General features: G+C 46.7%; 1 protein-coding gene across 1 annotated transcript in view; it reads right to left on the bottom strand.

The window, feature by feature from the left end:
* C5H10orf67 (chromosome 5 C10orf67 homolog) overlaps positions 1-13528 on the bottom strand; it is a 137599-nt gene that overhangs the window by 115857 nt on the left and 8214 nt on the right. Inside the window, exon 5 of the mRNA XM_083189281.1 lies at positions 9641-9805. Coding sequence (XP_083045407.1) covers positions 9641-9805 — 165 coding nt within the window. The remainder of the gene's footprint in view (positions 1-9640; positions 9806-13528) is intronic.

Genomic DNA, 13528 nt, shown 5'->3' with positions numbered 1-13528 from the left:
GTGATTGCCCTAAAAATTAGATCACGCTGTGTAGAATAATCACTTACAACAACCTGAATAGGAAGGCTGAAGGGTGGGAAGGCTGCAGTAACACGCTGAAAGGCAGGAAGGCTGAAGTAACACACTGAAAGGCAGGAAGGCTGCACTAACATGTTGTATGTTGGGAAGGCTGCAGTAACACGCTGTAGGGTGGGAAGGCTGCAGTAACACGCTGTAGAGTGGGAAGTCTGCAGTAACACGCTGTAGAGTGGGAAGGTTGCAGTAACACGCTGAAAGGCAGGAAGGCTGCAGTAACACGCTGCATGCGGAAAAGCTGATGTTACAAGCTAAAAGTTGGGAATGCTGTAGTAACACACTTAAAGGCGGGAAGGCTGTGGTAATGCATACCTCCCAACTGTCACGATTTTAGAGGGACAGTCCCGATTTTCGGGTCCTGTCCCGCTGTCCCACCCGCGGCAGGCATTGTCCCGCTGCGGGGGGTGGCAGTTGGGAGACCCCCCAAACTAAACTAGCGTCTATTCTCGTATGAAAATGAGGTCGCGGCTAATTAGCATAAGCCGCACCCTCATTTGCATACGCCCCGCCCCCTTTTCGGACGCTCGGGCGAGTGTCCCTATTTCTTCAGGTTAAAAGTTGGGAGGTATGGTAATGTGCTAAAAGGCGGGAAGGGTGTAGGAAAGGCGGGAAGACAGTAGTAACACACCAAAAGGTGGGAAGACAGTAGTAACACACCAAAGGCGGGAAGACAGTAGTAACACACCAAAAGGCGGGAAGACAGTAGTAACATGCCAAAAGGAGGGAAGACAGTAGTAACACACCAAAAGGTGGGAAGACAGTAGTAACACACCAAAAGGCGGGAAGACAGTAGTAACACACCAAAAGGTGGGAAGACAGTAGTAACTAACACATCAAAAGGTGGGAAGGTGGTAGTAACATGCCAAAAAGCGGGAAGACAGTAGTAACATCCCCAAAGGCAGTAGAAACATGCCAAAATGCAGGAAGGCCGCAGTAACACGCCAAAAGGCGGGAAGGCCACAATGACATACCAAAACGTGGGAAGGCCACAGTAACAGGCCACAATAGGGGAAAGCCACAGTAAGACGCCGAAAGGCGGGAAGGCTGTAGTAACATGCCAAAAGTCGGTGATAACACGCTGAAAAGCAGTAGTAACACCTTGAAAGGCAGAAAGGCTGTAGTAACACTTTGAAAGGCAGGAAGACTCTAGTAACATGCTGAAAGGAGGTAGAAACACGCTGAAAGGCGGGAAGGGTGTAATAACATGCTGAAAGGCGGAGAGGGTGTAGTAACATACTAAAAGGCGGAGAGGGTGTAGTAACATGCTAAAAGGCAGAGAGGGTGTAGTAACATGCTGAAAGGCAGAAGTAACAAGCTGAAAGACGGTAGCAACACGCCAAACAGCTGGAAGGTTGTAGTAACACACCGAAAAGGCGGGCAGGCTGTAGGAACACTATGATAGGCAGACAGACAGTAGGAACACGCTGAAAGGCAGGCAGGCTGTAGGAACACGCAGAAAGGCTGTTATAACACGCTGAAAGGTGGGAAGGCTGTATTGATACATTTAAAGGCATGACTGATACAGTAACACGCTGAAAGGTGGAAAGGCTGTAGTAACACACTGAAAGGCAGGAAGGTTGCAGTAACACGCTGAAAGGTGGAAAGGCTGTAGTAACACGCTGAATGGTGGGAAGGCTGTAGTAACACGTGAAAGGCAGGAAGGCTGTAGTAACACGCTGAAGGACAAGAAGGCTGAAGTAACATGTGAAAGGCAGGAAGACTGTAGTAACACGTGAAAGGCAGGAAGACTGTAGTAACACATGAAAGGCAGGAAGACTGTAGTAACACGTGAAAGGCAGGAAGACTGTACTAACAGGAAGTGCTACACACAGCTTTGATACCAACAAAATAAGACAACAACAGAAAGGGAACCAACCGGAGGGTAACAATTTTTACCAAAACTTTTAACATTTTCCTTTAGTTATTTCCTAAATAATTTCCCCAATATTTTTGCTGGTTCAATAGATCTCAGTTAAACTATTCATGCCCTTACTGTCATATAATCATACGTCAAAAATCTCAACACAACCATCCCATAAGTATAAACCGAATGACTCAATCTCAATCAATGTTTTAAAGTGATCTTGTTCAACTTTAACAAAATTAGGAAACTCTAGGCCTCTGTGTGCCAACTGCGTATGGGAGTGATGGACAGTCCGGCCCCCCTTCCTATTGTATGTAGAGTTTAGACTGTTAAGGGATACTGATACTAAATTAAGGTTCAATACGTTCCACTGATTTTTTAATGATGAACTATTTATGCAGTTTAATAGACATTATGAAGATGTTTTAATTACTAAAAATAACATTATTTAATTTTTCATTTAATAGATCCCTGCCTGCACCTATTTCTATCATAATCCAAAAAATGTGCAAAACAATTAACATACCCTGCCAGTGGCGACCTAAGTAGTGCACCCCAGCTTGTTGCCTTGGGTGGTTCCTCTGCAGGCAGGATATGTGCAGGGATATATTATACTATTACACAAGTGTCTGTTTTCCCATATATGCATTAATTCTAGGGTGGCCAATCCCGGGATCGGGATCGGCGGGATCCCGGGATTTGGCCCCCAAAACGCCGGGATTTCAATCCCGGGATTGGAATTTCCAATCCCGGGATTTCGGGATTAAACTGCGCATGCGCAGTTTAATGCCGGGCAGCGTCTGAGCACTCAGACGCTGCCCGGCTTCTCCCATACCCCGCAGTGCGCAGCGTGACGAGGTCACGCTGCGAGGTCACGCTGCGCAGGGCACAGCCGCACATCCACGGCTGCCCGCCCGCCCAGCGCTCCCGGCCAAACGCCCGATCGCCCACCCACCCAGCGCTGACGCCCGCCCGCCCACCCACCCACCCAGCGCTGACGCCCGCCTACCCACCCAGCGCTGACGCCCGCCCGCTCACCGGCACCCAGCGCTGACGCCGCCCGCTCACCGGCACCCAGCGCTGACGCCCGCCCGCTCACCGGCACCCAGCGCTGACGCCCGCCCGCTCACCGGCACCCAGCGCTCGCCCGCTCACCGGCACCCAGCGCTCCCTGACAACCGCCCACCCACCCAGCGCTCGGGCGCCCATGGTGTATTTTTATTATTAGGGAAGCCAATCCCGGGATCCCGGGAATCCCGGGATTGAGCATTTTTCAATCCCGAATCCCGGGATTGAAAAAATGCCCCGGGATTGGCATCCCTAATTAATTCCTTAGTGTTTATTCTAGCATCCGCCATATTTGAAAACCCATGCAGTTCCTCTTCCCTGCCTGGGGTGTCTCTGTCTATTGTAGTGCTTCTAGCACAGTGTGGTCTGTATATCAGCACTGATATGCAAACCAGACATGTGCTAGAAACACCACAGCAGACAGCGACACCCCAGGCAGGGAAGAGGAACTGCATGGGTTTTCAAATATGGCGGATGCTAGAATGAACACTAATTCCTTGTATGGTTTAATTTACCAGCATGTAACCTTCATAGTGCGCCTAACATGGCTGCCTCATCTGGTATACTTGTGGATAGGATAATACATGGACATGACTGTTTTGTTGGGACCCTACTCTACACTGCAACCACCCCATCTTCTTAGGGTAACCTATTCCACCCAGGGTAATCCTACACAGTGCGCCCAAGATGGCTGCCATACCTGGTACCATCTTAGGGTGGAAAATAATACAACCCATAAAAGTTATTGTCCAAAATGCCTGCACCAATCCTGCATTAGGCTAAGTGCGCTCAAGGTTAGAGCCGGTTTGTGCTGTTCTCTGAAGGGAGTAGTACACACTATTGTAGTAAATGTTCAGTTTCTTGCCAGTTTCTCGCATGAAGTAGCCATGATTTCTAAGAACAAGAATAGACTGTTCAGTTTCACATGAAAGTTCTCTTTTTCTGGTCATTTTGGGCATATAATCTAACACAAAAATATGCTCTGGATACCCAAATAGCACAAAGGAAGGCCAGTTTTATAGCTTCTCTAATGAGCAAACACATTTTCAGCTGTGCTAACATAATTGCACAGGGGTTTTTATGGGTTTTCTAATAATCCATTAAAGAGATTTTCTTTTTGTGCACATTAAATACTGTCTGCTTTTGCATGCAATCCACGAATGTTAGACAGCTTTATTTTTACACTGCAATTTCAGTTTCAGCCCACCCCACCCAAATCTTACTCACTCTGTACATGTTGCATCTGCCCCACCTGCAGTGAAACATGGTTTTGCACAGTGTCTTGTGTTTTTTCTTTACATGAATCAAGCCCTATATTGAGAGGTGCACACAGATTGCATGTGCGGCTATGATTTGATTGCAGTGGATTCTCAGTGGGGTTTTCAACATGCAGTGGAACTACACATCCCAGCATGCCCTGACGCAGTATTGCAATTAGAACATGTTAGATCTGTAGTAGGATGCTGGTATGTGTAGTTCCACAACAGGTGAAAGATTGCTAAATATGGAAGCAGTAAACAACTGCCTTATCAAATGTAGCACACTAAGGGCCAGGTTCCATGCATGTAATCCCATTTATTTGAATTAAATCTGCATGGGTGTACATTCACAAGGCAGCCACTTGAGGGAGCAATTGTATAGGCCACAATCTAGAAGAACGCCTGTCTCACAAATACAGTAGCTGGTTTAGTGACGGTATTACTAATCACTGGGAGGTTTGATAATGCTGTAATCAGGACAAAGGGAGTGCTCCAGTGGTAAGCTTCACCTAGAATATTATCTGCCTTAATAAAATATGCCTCTAACGTGTAGTAAATAAGAGCTGTCCCCACCACTTCAACTTAGAAAAGTGTCACTCTATTTGGTGCCAAAGAACTCAGGGGCAGATTTATCAATGAATCACACGCAGTCAAGTTCTAGCTGTGGAGCTGGATGGAAGCATGTGGCCAGCGTAAGGCCACCTATACACCTAAATCAGTGGTTCCCAAACTTTTTTGAATCATGGCACCCTAGAGCATCAAAATATTTTCAAGGCACCCCTAGGCCAAATGCTTTTTATTGAGAAATTTAGAAAAAAAAAATATTAAATTAAGTGCATTGTGTTTATATGTCACAGTTATTTGGTGAGGGACAGGATTTGCTTTGTTTGTCCACATATATTATGATTGGCAGCCACCAGCACTGGTTTTGCCTGGTACATTGTCCATAAATAATATTTATTTATTTATTTGCAGTTTCTTATGTAGCGCAGCAGATTCCGTTGCGCTTTACAATAGTATGAATTGATCCTGGGCCACCAACCCAAGGCACCCCCGCAAGTGTCCTGAGGCACCCCAGGGTGCCTAGGCACACAGTTTGGGAACCACTGACCGAAATGATTTCTGGCCGATCCACACAGGATGGATTGTGCGACGGTCTTATGCTTAGCTGCGCCTGCCTCCTTTCACTGGAAAGTTCTTCTGCCGCTGCGTCTCCTGCTCAGCGCCACCTGCCTTCTTTTATTAGCACAGAACTGGCAGTCTGGTCTCCTGTTCACCAACAGAAGTGGATCCTCATCAGCGTTAGTAGTGCCGGGTCTCCTGCTACGAGCCTACCACAGCCGCTGAAGGGGGCATGGGCGAGCGGGAATATTTAAAAAAAATAATAATAAAAAGGGTGCAGGGGATATCTGCTGGGGCCCCCCAAGCCCCATAGCAGTTGCATACCCTGCACCTTCTATAGTTACACCACTGCAGGGGCAAATCCAGGAGAAAATGACAGGGGGGCACCATGATAGGAGAGGATTTGGGAGGAGGAGGGGGGTGTTAGTGGTGCCAGTGTGCATGCTAAGAGAGAGGTGAGAGAGAGCGGGATTGGGATTAAAAATAGGCCCTGGCATTTAAAGTACACAGGCACATCTTGGCGAAAAAAGTGAAGGATGTAGTTGTGCGCGCTCCTAAGACGCGCTCCGGAAAAGGAGGTGTGGCCACTCAGAAGGGGTCCTTGAGTGTGGAGCACCACACCAATTAAATTCCAGGGACATTCAGGGACATTCCCGGGTTGGGACCCATTCACACATGCTTTTGAAGCAGGGACAACCGGGGTCGGCCTCTTTCACACTGGACCCGGGATGACCATGCATTTCTATGAGAATATCATTGAAAATGGCCTTTTTTAGGCACACAAAGTTGAGGTAACTAGGGAGAGGGGTAAAGGGAGAGAGGGAGGGAGGGAGGGCCTTTGCAGACGTTGCAGGCTTTCAGCGGTGAAATAGCACTGCTGGGGTCTGTTGTGATACAGAGATTGCACAGTGTCTTCCTGTATGCTGTGTGATTGCCTATGCAGACATTCTTGGCTTTCAGGGGGTTAAACACACTTCTGGGGTCTGTGGTGCCACAGAACATGCACATTGTCTCCCTGCATGCTGTATGCTGCCTCTGGGCTTGTCTGTAAGCGTCCACCACAACAGGGAGTTGCCCTGCTAGCAAATCAGCATTAGCAGAGGCAACATGGGAAGGAGGAACATGTCCCTGCACCTCTCACACCAGCCAGGGTTGAAATGCCGGCAAACTTATCCGGGAATTTAGGCTGGTGTGAAAGGGGTATTACACCAGCCTAGTCCCTGCATTTTCTGGTGTGAGTGGGATAGAAAACCAACCCCCCCCCCGCCCCTTTAACCAGCTATATCTTCAGAACCAACTGACCCATTTATATGAGACCAGTATCATACTGAAGAAATTTTAAGTGGGCTTCGAATGATTTTGGTCCCATGAATCTGTGCCGTTTGGTTCCAGAGAAATCTGCCCTCAAAGAACATGAACAGCCATGAAATTACATTTCAGAACCAAGTCACACATATGGACCAGCCTGGTATCAAATTGAAGGCCAATTTGGGTTTAATGAGATCAACCAAAAGCTTCTGATGCCGGAGGGGGAACTGGCAGCCGTCGGAACCGGGTGGGGGGGGGGGGGGGGGGGCGTAATTAGCGGGTCCCATGTTATCCTATTGGAAAAAACATTCCAGCTTTGCCGGCGATATCTTTGGTTCCTGGGGGGCTGGCAATGCGGGTCCTAAGCTACAAAATTAGCTATGTCTAAATTGACATGGGGGGCATGTGCCCAGGTGCGCCACCCCCCCCCTGAATCCGCCCATGCACCACTGCACCCCCACCCCCCCAGTAAATCACTGAGGCCGTACGCAGTTGGAGTTTGCACATGTGCAGAAATGCGCATGCGCAAACCCCAACCATTGGGGCAGGGACAAATTCGGATGTAATGTGCCCTGAGCTCGGCGACCAGGCCAGATGCCGGATGAACTCTGACTTTTTTTTTTTTAAAGGGGCATGGTTAGGCCTTGAAATTGATTGTCCCTTTAATAAAACGTCCGAGTTCAGCTAGCATGCCGCACACCATTACATCCAGCCCGATATCATACATTACACCTACCTTGTTGATGCCATACCATTAGCTTATGACTAATACGTTTCAGCTTCATGGAATTTCTAGGAGGAGAAAACATTCTGACTACAATGGCTCAGAGAAGCAATGAGTGTCCACTGTGGCCAATTGGTATCACATTGGTCTTCGGCCAAGCCAAAATGGTAGGGTGTTATTCCAGATTAGCCATACTTGTTCTACTGAGTAAGGACAGTAATTGGACTGGTTTATCTATATGCCTAATTACAGTGTGTGCCACTTACACTAATACACATTAATATGCAGAAGTTTATTTGGGTTAATGACTGTTAGTAATAATGTAGGCTATGTACATAGAGAGAGAGGGATGGTGTAGAATGAGTTTACGTTACTGTTGCTCCTTCATGGATAAAGGACCATAATGAAACATATGGGATATTTTGATATGTTTGTAAAAATGGTCACACGGATTATGGATAGGACATCAGCCCTGACCAAAGATAACACAAGGCAATATCCCAATATTATATCAGTCATCATAGGCTGCAGAAAGCAGGGCCCGATAAAGGTCTGAACTGCCAGGAATTCTCATGTGCACATAGAAAAATGCCTTTCCTATGACCGAATCAGAACCTGAGATGTCTGTTTCCAACAAGCTCCGGACAATGCGTGTTTGTCAGAGCTATTGGATTTATGGAAAAATAATCTATTTATATTTTGGCTGGCCGTCCTTTACAGAATCACCAGCGATCACAGCTATGCCTGCACGACACCACACTGGTGTATTTACAATAAAAAATAGGTATTTACTACTTGTCTTAAATTAATACTGGAACACATTTTGTAAGTACCTTACAGCCCACTTCAAATATGCAATCATGGAAGGACATTTTCTTTTTGAAAACACTACTAAGGGGGGGGGGGGGGGATTCCGGTTACCTGTGAGTAACTGCTTCACTGGAGGCTATCCAGCTCCGTTAACAGCCTCTGTATCTCCCAATGCCCGCACTTATCGGTAGTGGTAGTGAGTGGTAGTAGGGCAGTACAGATGGTGTAATGGTTAGCATTACTACCCACAGCGCCGAGGTCATGGGTTCGATACCCACCATGGCTCTAACTATGCGCAGTTTGTATATTCTCCCCGTACTTGCATGGGTTTACTCCGGGTACTCCGGTTTCCTCCCACAATCCAAAAATATACTGGTAGGCTAATTGGCTGTGAACACATTAACCCTAGAATGTCCAAGTGCGTGTACATGTGGTAGGGAATATAGATTGTAAGCTCTGCTGGGGCAGGGACTGAAGTGAATGTTCAAATATTCTCTGTACAGCGCTGCGGAATATGTATGTGCTATATAAGAAACTGTTAATTAATAAATAAATAATTAATCTTTTCAAGCTACAGGCATAATCCCTGAGCTGGCAGATTTATCCCAGCATAGAGATACAGACCAAAGTGTGCTAGAAGAGAGCAGAAAGCGACACCTCAGGCAGGAAAGAGGCGCTGCAGGGGTTGTGACTGGTGCAGGGTTCTAGAATGAACACTATTATCTCTATTCTCTTTTAAATTTTGCTTGCTACTAAATAAACCACCTGCAGACACTTATTCCAAAGCCCATGCATATCCATTTCCTCCATGTGCCTTCTCCACTGGCTATTCCTGGGTATTGTTGGGGTACCAATTGCAGCTTCTACAGGTCCATACACACTGGGCCGCTTTCCCCCTGCCCGGCTCTGTCAGCAGGGGGACGACGGCTTTGCATAGTGCAGCGCTATGCAACGCCATCCACAAAGCCGCTCATCTGCTGGTAATATCAGCAGATGAGTGGCCTTCCCTGTGATGATGTGGGCGCGCGCATCACCACTCACCGCCGGGCTGTACACACTGGGCGGCTTTGAGCTGAAAGCTGCTCAAACTTGCTGCTTTGAGCGGCTTTTAGCTCAAAATCACCCAGTGTGTATGGATGTTAACACTACACCCTCCCTCCCTCCCTTTCTCTCCTGGTTGCTATCCACTGTGTTGCAACCAATCTGGTCACCCAACTAGTAACTCAGAACTGGAAAAAGATAGTTTAAAACCCAAACCTGTGTGTTTTGCGCAGCTTAGTATGGTCATTGGAAAATGATCACATTTACTGATGGTTGGTAACCATGCGTTTAAAAGTTAAAGGCAGGCAATGATTATATCAACGAAAAAGAAATATCTAATAAAGCAAAATCATATAGTAATTGTAATACCTGCTTAGGCTGCTCATTTTCTTCCACTTCCGCCAACTGTGCTTCCAATGACTGAATCAAGTTGTCCTTCTCATCGATCTTTCTAAGCAATACTTTAATTCTGGTGGAATCTGCAGAGGGAGTCTCATGGCTGTGCAGAATCCCCGAGCTCCCACTGTAATGATTCTGTCAACACATATTTATAGGTTTAATTACCTGTCAATAAAACGAAACCATAGGCATGTAATGGTAATAGGAGTATGACTGCGTTTCTGCTGCATGCACACCTGATTTAGTTTGAGCCTTACCATTAATTGTGTCATTAAACTTAGTGGTTCAGAGGAAGGAAAAGGAGAGGCTGTAGTAGCCTATAGCAACCAGTGGTCCATCTGCTTTGATTGGTCTAATGAAAAGTAACCAATGGGCTTATGTATAAGCAAAGGCACAGGCTTACCAGTGCGGCAACAAATATCAGCCTTCATATTTTATACATCTAGTCCTATATAAGTCTGTCCTATAGGAGATTCCCCACCATCTTTGGTAACGGTCCATTTCTCATTCTTCTCCCCACAGTTTTTACTGTGATTTATTGTTCACATTGTCTGTTATTAAATGGCATTACACCATATACAATTATCCTTGTTTTCTGGGACCACCTATGGTATTGGATCATATTCATTTCAGTGAATTGGATTGCCACATGGGAGCTGATCCTCGAGAATTACTGGTATTTTTAGAAAATTACGTAAGGCGGAGAGGAGGACCGTCACCCCCTTAAGAGGGGTGTGTGGTATTTACCATCGCTAACTCCTATCTGCTTTTACACCTAAGTGATCAGAGAAGAGGATCTCCTTTCAATGTATAGGGGCGTACAGCATCAAAGAACTATTCATTTTGGTACTCTTTACCTAGCACGGCGCCCATCGCGGCCATCGCGGGTATTGAATGCGACGCGACCGATGCAATGCCCGCGATTTCCCATAGGGATCAATGTTAATTTTCTCAATTGACCCGATTTTTCTGTTCAATGCCTCAATTGACCCGATTTTTCCATAGGAAACAATGTTAAATGGCCCACAGAGGCCAAATAGGCACCCTAAAGTGTGAAATGGCCCCCACAATTGTTAACGCCACCCCACGATCAACGTGAACCCGAAGTGTGGCGAGCGCAGCGGTACGCGTCCTACGACCTTTTCATACCCCCACTATCCACGTCGGCGTGGAGTTGAGAATAGAATAGTGTGGCGAGCGCAGCGAGCCACCGAGCCCGAAGCGTGGCGAGGGGACGCGGATACCTGTGAAGCCCGCGAAGGGACGCGTTTACCTGTGAAGGTATCCGCGTCCGCTCGCCACACTATTCTATTCTCAACTCCACGCCGACGTGGATAGTGGGGGTATGAAGAGGTCGTAGGACGCGTACTGCCGCCCCTCGCAAACTCGCTGCGCTCGCCACGCTTCGGGTTGACGTTGATCGTGGGGTGGCGTTAACAATTGTGGGGGCCATTTTACACTTCAGGGTGGCTATTTGGCCTCTGTGGGCCATTTAACATTGTTTCCTATGGAAAAATCGGGTCCATTGAGGCATTGAACAGTAAAATCGGGTCAATTGAGAAATTTAACATTGATCCCTATGGTAAATCGCGGGCATCGCGTCGCACCCGATTTTTAGTGCATTCAATGGCCGCGATGCCCGCGATTTTTTTACCTGCGATGCCCACGATCAAAATCGTGGGTGCCGTGCTAGGTAAAGAGTACCTTCATTTTTGTCCTCTCCTCAAAATAATAGCATCCGATGGATCATATTGATTGCGTGCCCAGATACAAAACCATCATCGCGTCAGTGCGAGAGCCCTCTATACATTGGAGAGGTGCCAAATACATATATCTAATCTGCAGAATGCGGCATCTATGGAGGAAAATGCTCAAAGGCTCCCAAACGATCAGTCTAAATACCACAATCTGCAGAGATTGCACTCAGCTGAATAATGGTTCATGAAATTGGTATTGAGAAATAAAATCCCAAACGTAGTGTATGTGGCAAGTTGTATAAAGTCCTTTTCTGAAACTGACAGCTACAATTAAAGTGTGCAGGATTTACATAATGGCCAATCAGATGGGTTGAATGGATATTATAGTTAAGAGTTTAGAGTTGTTTAGGGGTGACATAAAGGATATATAGGTTTATAGTCAGAAATGACTTCCAAACACCAGGCAGACTATTCTGCTGTAAGAACTGGGGTAGAACAAATATGTAATACCCCTTTTCTGCTGAAAACCCGGGTCCAACACGGGTAATTGAACATGGGTCATCAGCTGGAAACCCCATTCACATCGCAGATTGGACCTGGGATAGTGGCGGGGGTTGGAAATGACATCATCTCCAAATGCCGGTGAGCCAGTTCTCCACAGGCTTTTAATATGCCGTCTTACTTAGGTCTAAGCCTGGGCGCTATCTGGGAGGATTCCCGAGTCCCTGGACGCAGGTTATTTTTCTGGGACCCTTATCACTGAGCTCCAAGCCAGGCTGATCAGGCAATAACCCAGGTTACTTTGCAGCAGCAGGAAAGTGGCAGCACGGATGGTGTAATGGTTAGCATTACTGCTTCACAGCACTGAGGTCATGGGTTCAATTCCCACCATGGCTCTAACTGTGCAGAGTTTGTATATTCTCCCCATGCTTGCGTGGGTTTCCTCTGGGTACTCCGGTTTCCTCCCACAATCCAAAAATATACTGGTAGGCTAATTGGCTACCAACAAATGAACCCTAGAATGTCTCTGTGTGTGTACATTTGGTCGGTAATATAGATTGTAAGCTCCACTGGGGCAGGACTGATGTGAGTGTTCAAATATTCTCTGTAAAGAGCTGCGGAATATGTGTGCGCTATATAAGAAACTGGTAATAAATAAATAATAATAGACATCACCTCTCTGCCTGTTTATATCACACATTCTGTTTGTTAGAACCTGCTTACATAAAACAAGTGTGTACCTACAACTGCAGGTGAAAAAGTGCATGCAATAAAGAGAAATACATTTGACTATCACTTTAGGACCAAGTGCTACAAAAAATAGCTTTCAATGCACCAGTATGGTAAAAGAAAAAACATCAAAATCATTCAAAGGAAAGTACAGAAAGACTCCAAATCACTAGCACCCCCAGCGCACCTTTAAAAAATAGAGTCTTTCTATGAAGAGATAGTCTGCTGCGGTACGCAAATCAAGGGGTGGCCCTGGGGAGGTGGTGGAAAATGTACCATTCTTTCAACTCGCCAACCTTCTGGGTGCTGTGAGCCAAAATGCCAGCGCCACCAGCTGTTCGCATACAAACAGCTCAACAACTGAATTGCTCCACAGGGCACCATCTAGTTGTTGCTGCGGGATATATAATTGAATTCCTCCCTTATACTCCTTTCACATCGCAACGTATTACCGGGTACAAGCCGGTCTGACCCGGTAATTAGTGCGATGTGAAAGGGTTTATCGTGTCCCGTAAATGGGTAGCAACACAGCAATACGAACTGGTAGAAAAGCAGCTGGTTGCCATGTTGCTTGTCGGTGTGAATGGAGGAGGCAGCGATTGGAGCAGCACCAGCTCTAAGCGCAGCCTCCTCCCCCACCCCCAATGATGCACTGACTCCCTGCCGCGCCCCCGGAAGATGTAAGCGAACTGGCAATAGTGCTGGTTCGCTGTGGGGATGTGAACATCCCAAAATGCAAGTTCACGCCAGGACTGAACCGTTTCAATGTCCCGGTACGACCCTGCATTTTGCGATGTGAAAGCAGTATTAATGTGCATACACATGGTGAGATTTTGACCATGAGATTTCCCTTGAACTCTCCAGAGCCCAAAAACCACCGATAATGACTATACACACTGCGATTTCGGCTATGTAAGATTTTGACTATAAA

This window comes from Crinia signifera, chromosome 5, assembly GCF_055691185.1.
Source record: "Crinia signifera chromosome 5, ASM5569118v1, whole genome shotgun sequence".
NCBI lineage: Eukaryota > Metazoa > Chordata > Amphibia > Anura > Myobatrachidae > Crinia > Crinia signifera.
The sequence above is the reverse complement of the archived record's forward strand: the minus strand, read 5'-3'. Positions and strand labels throughout refer to the sequence as shown.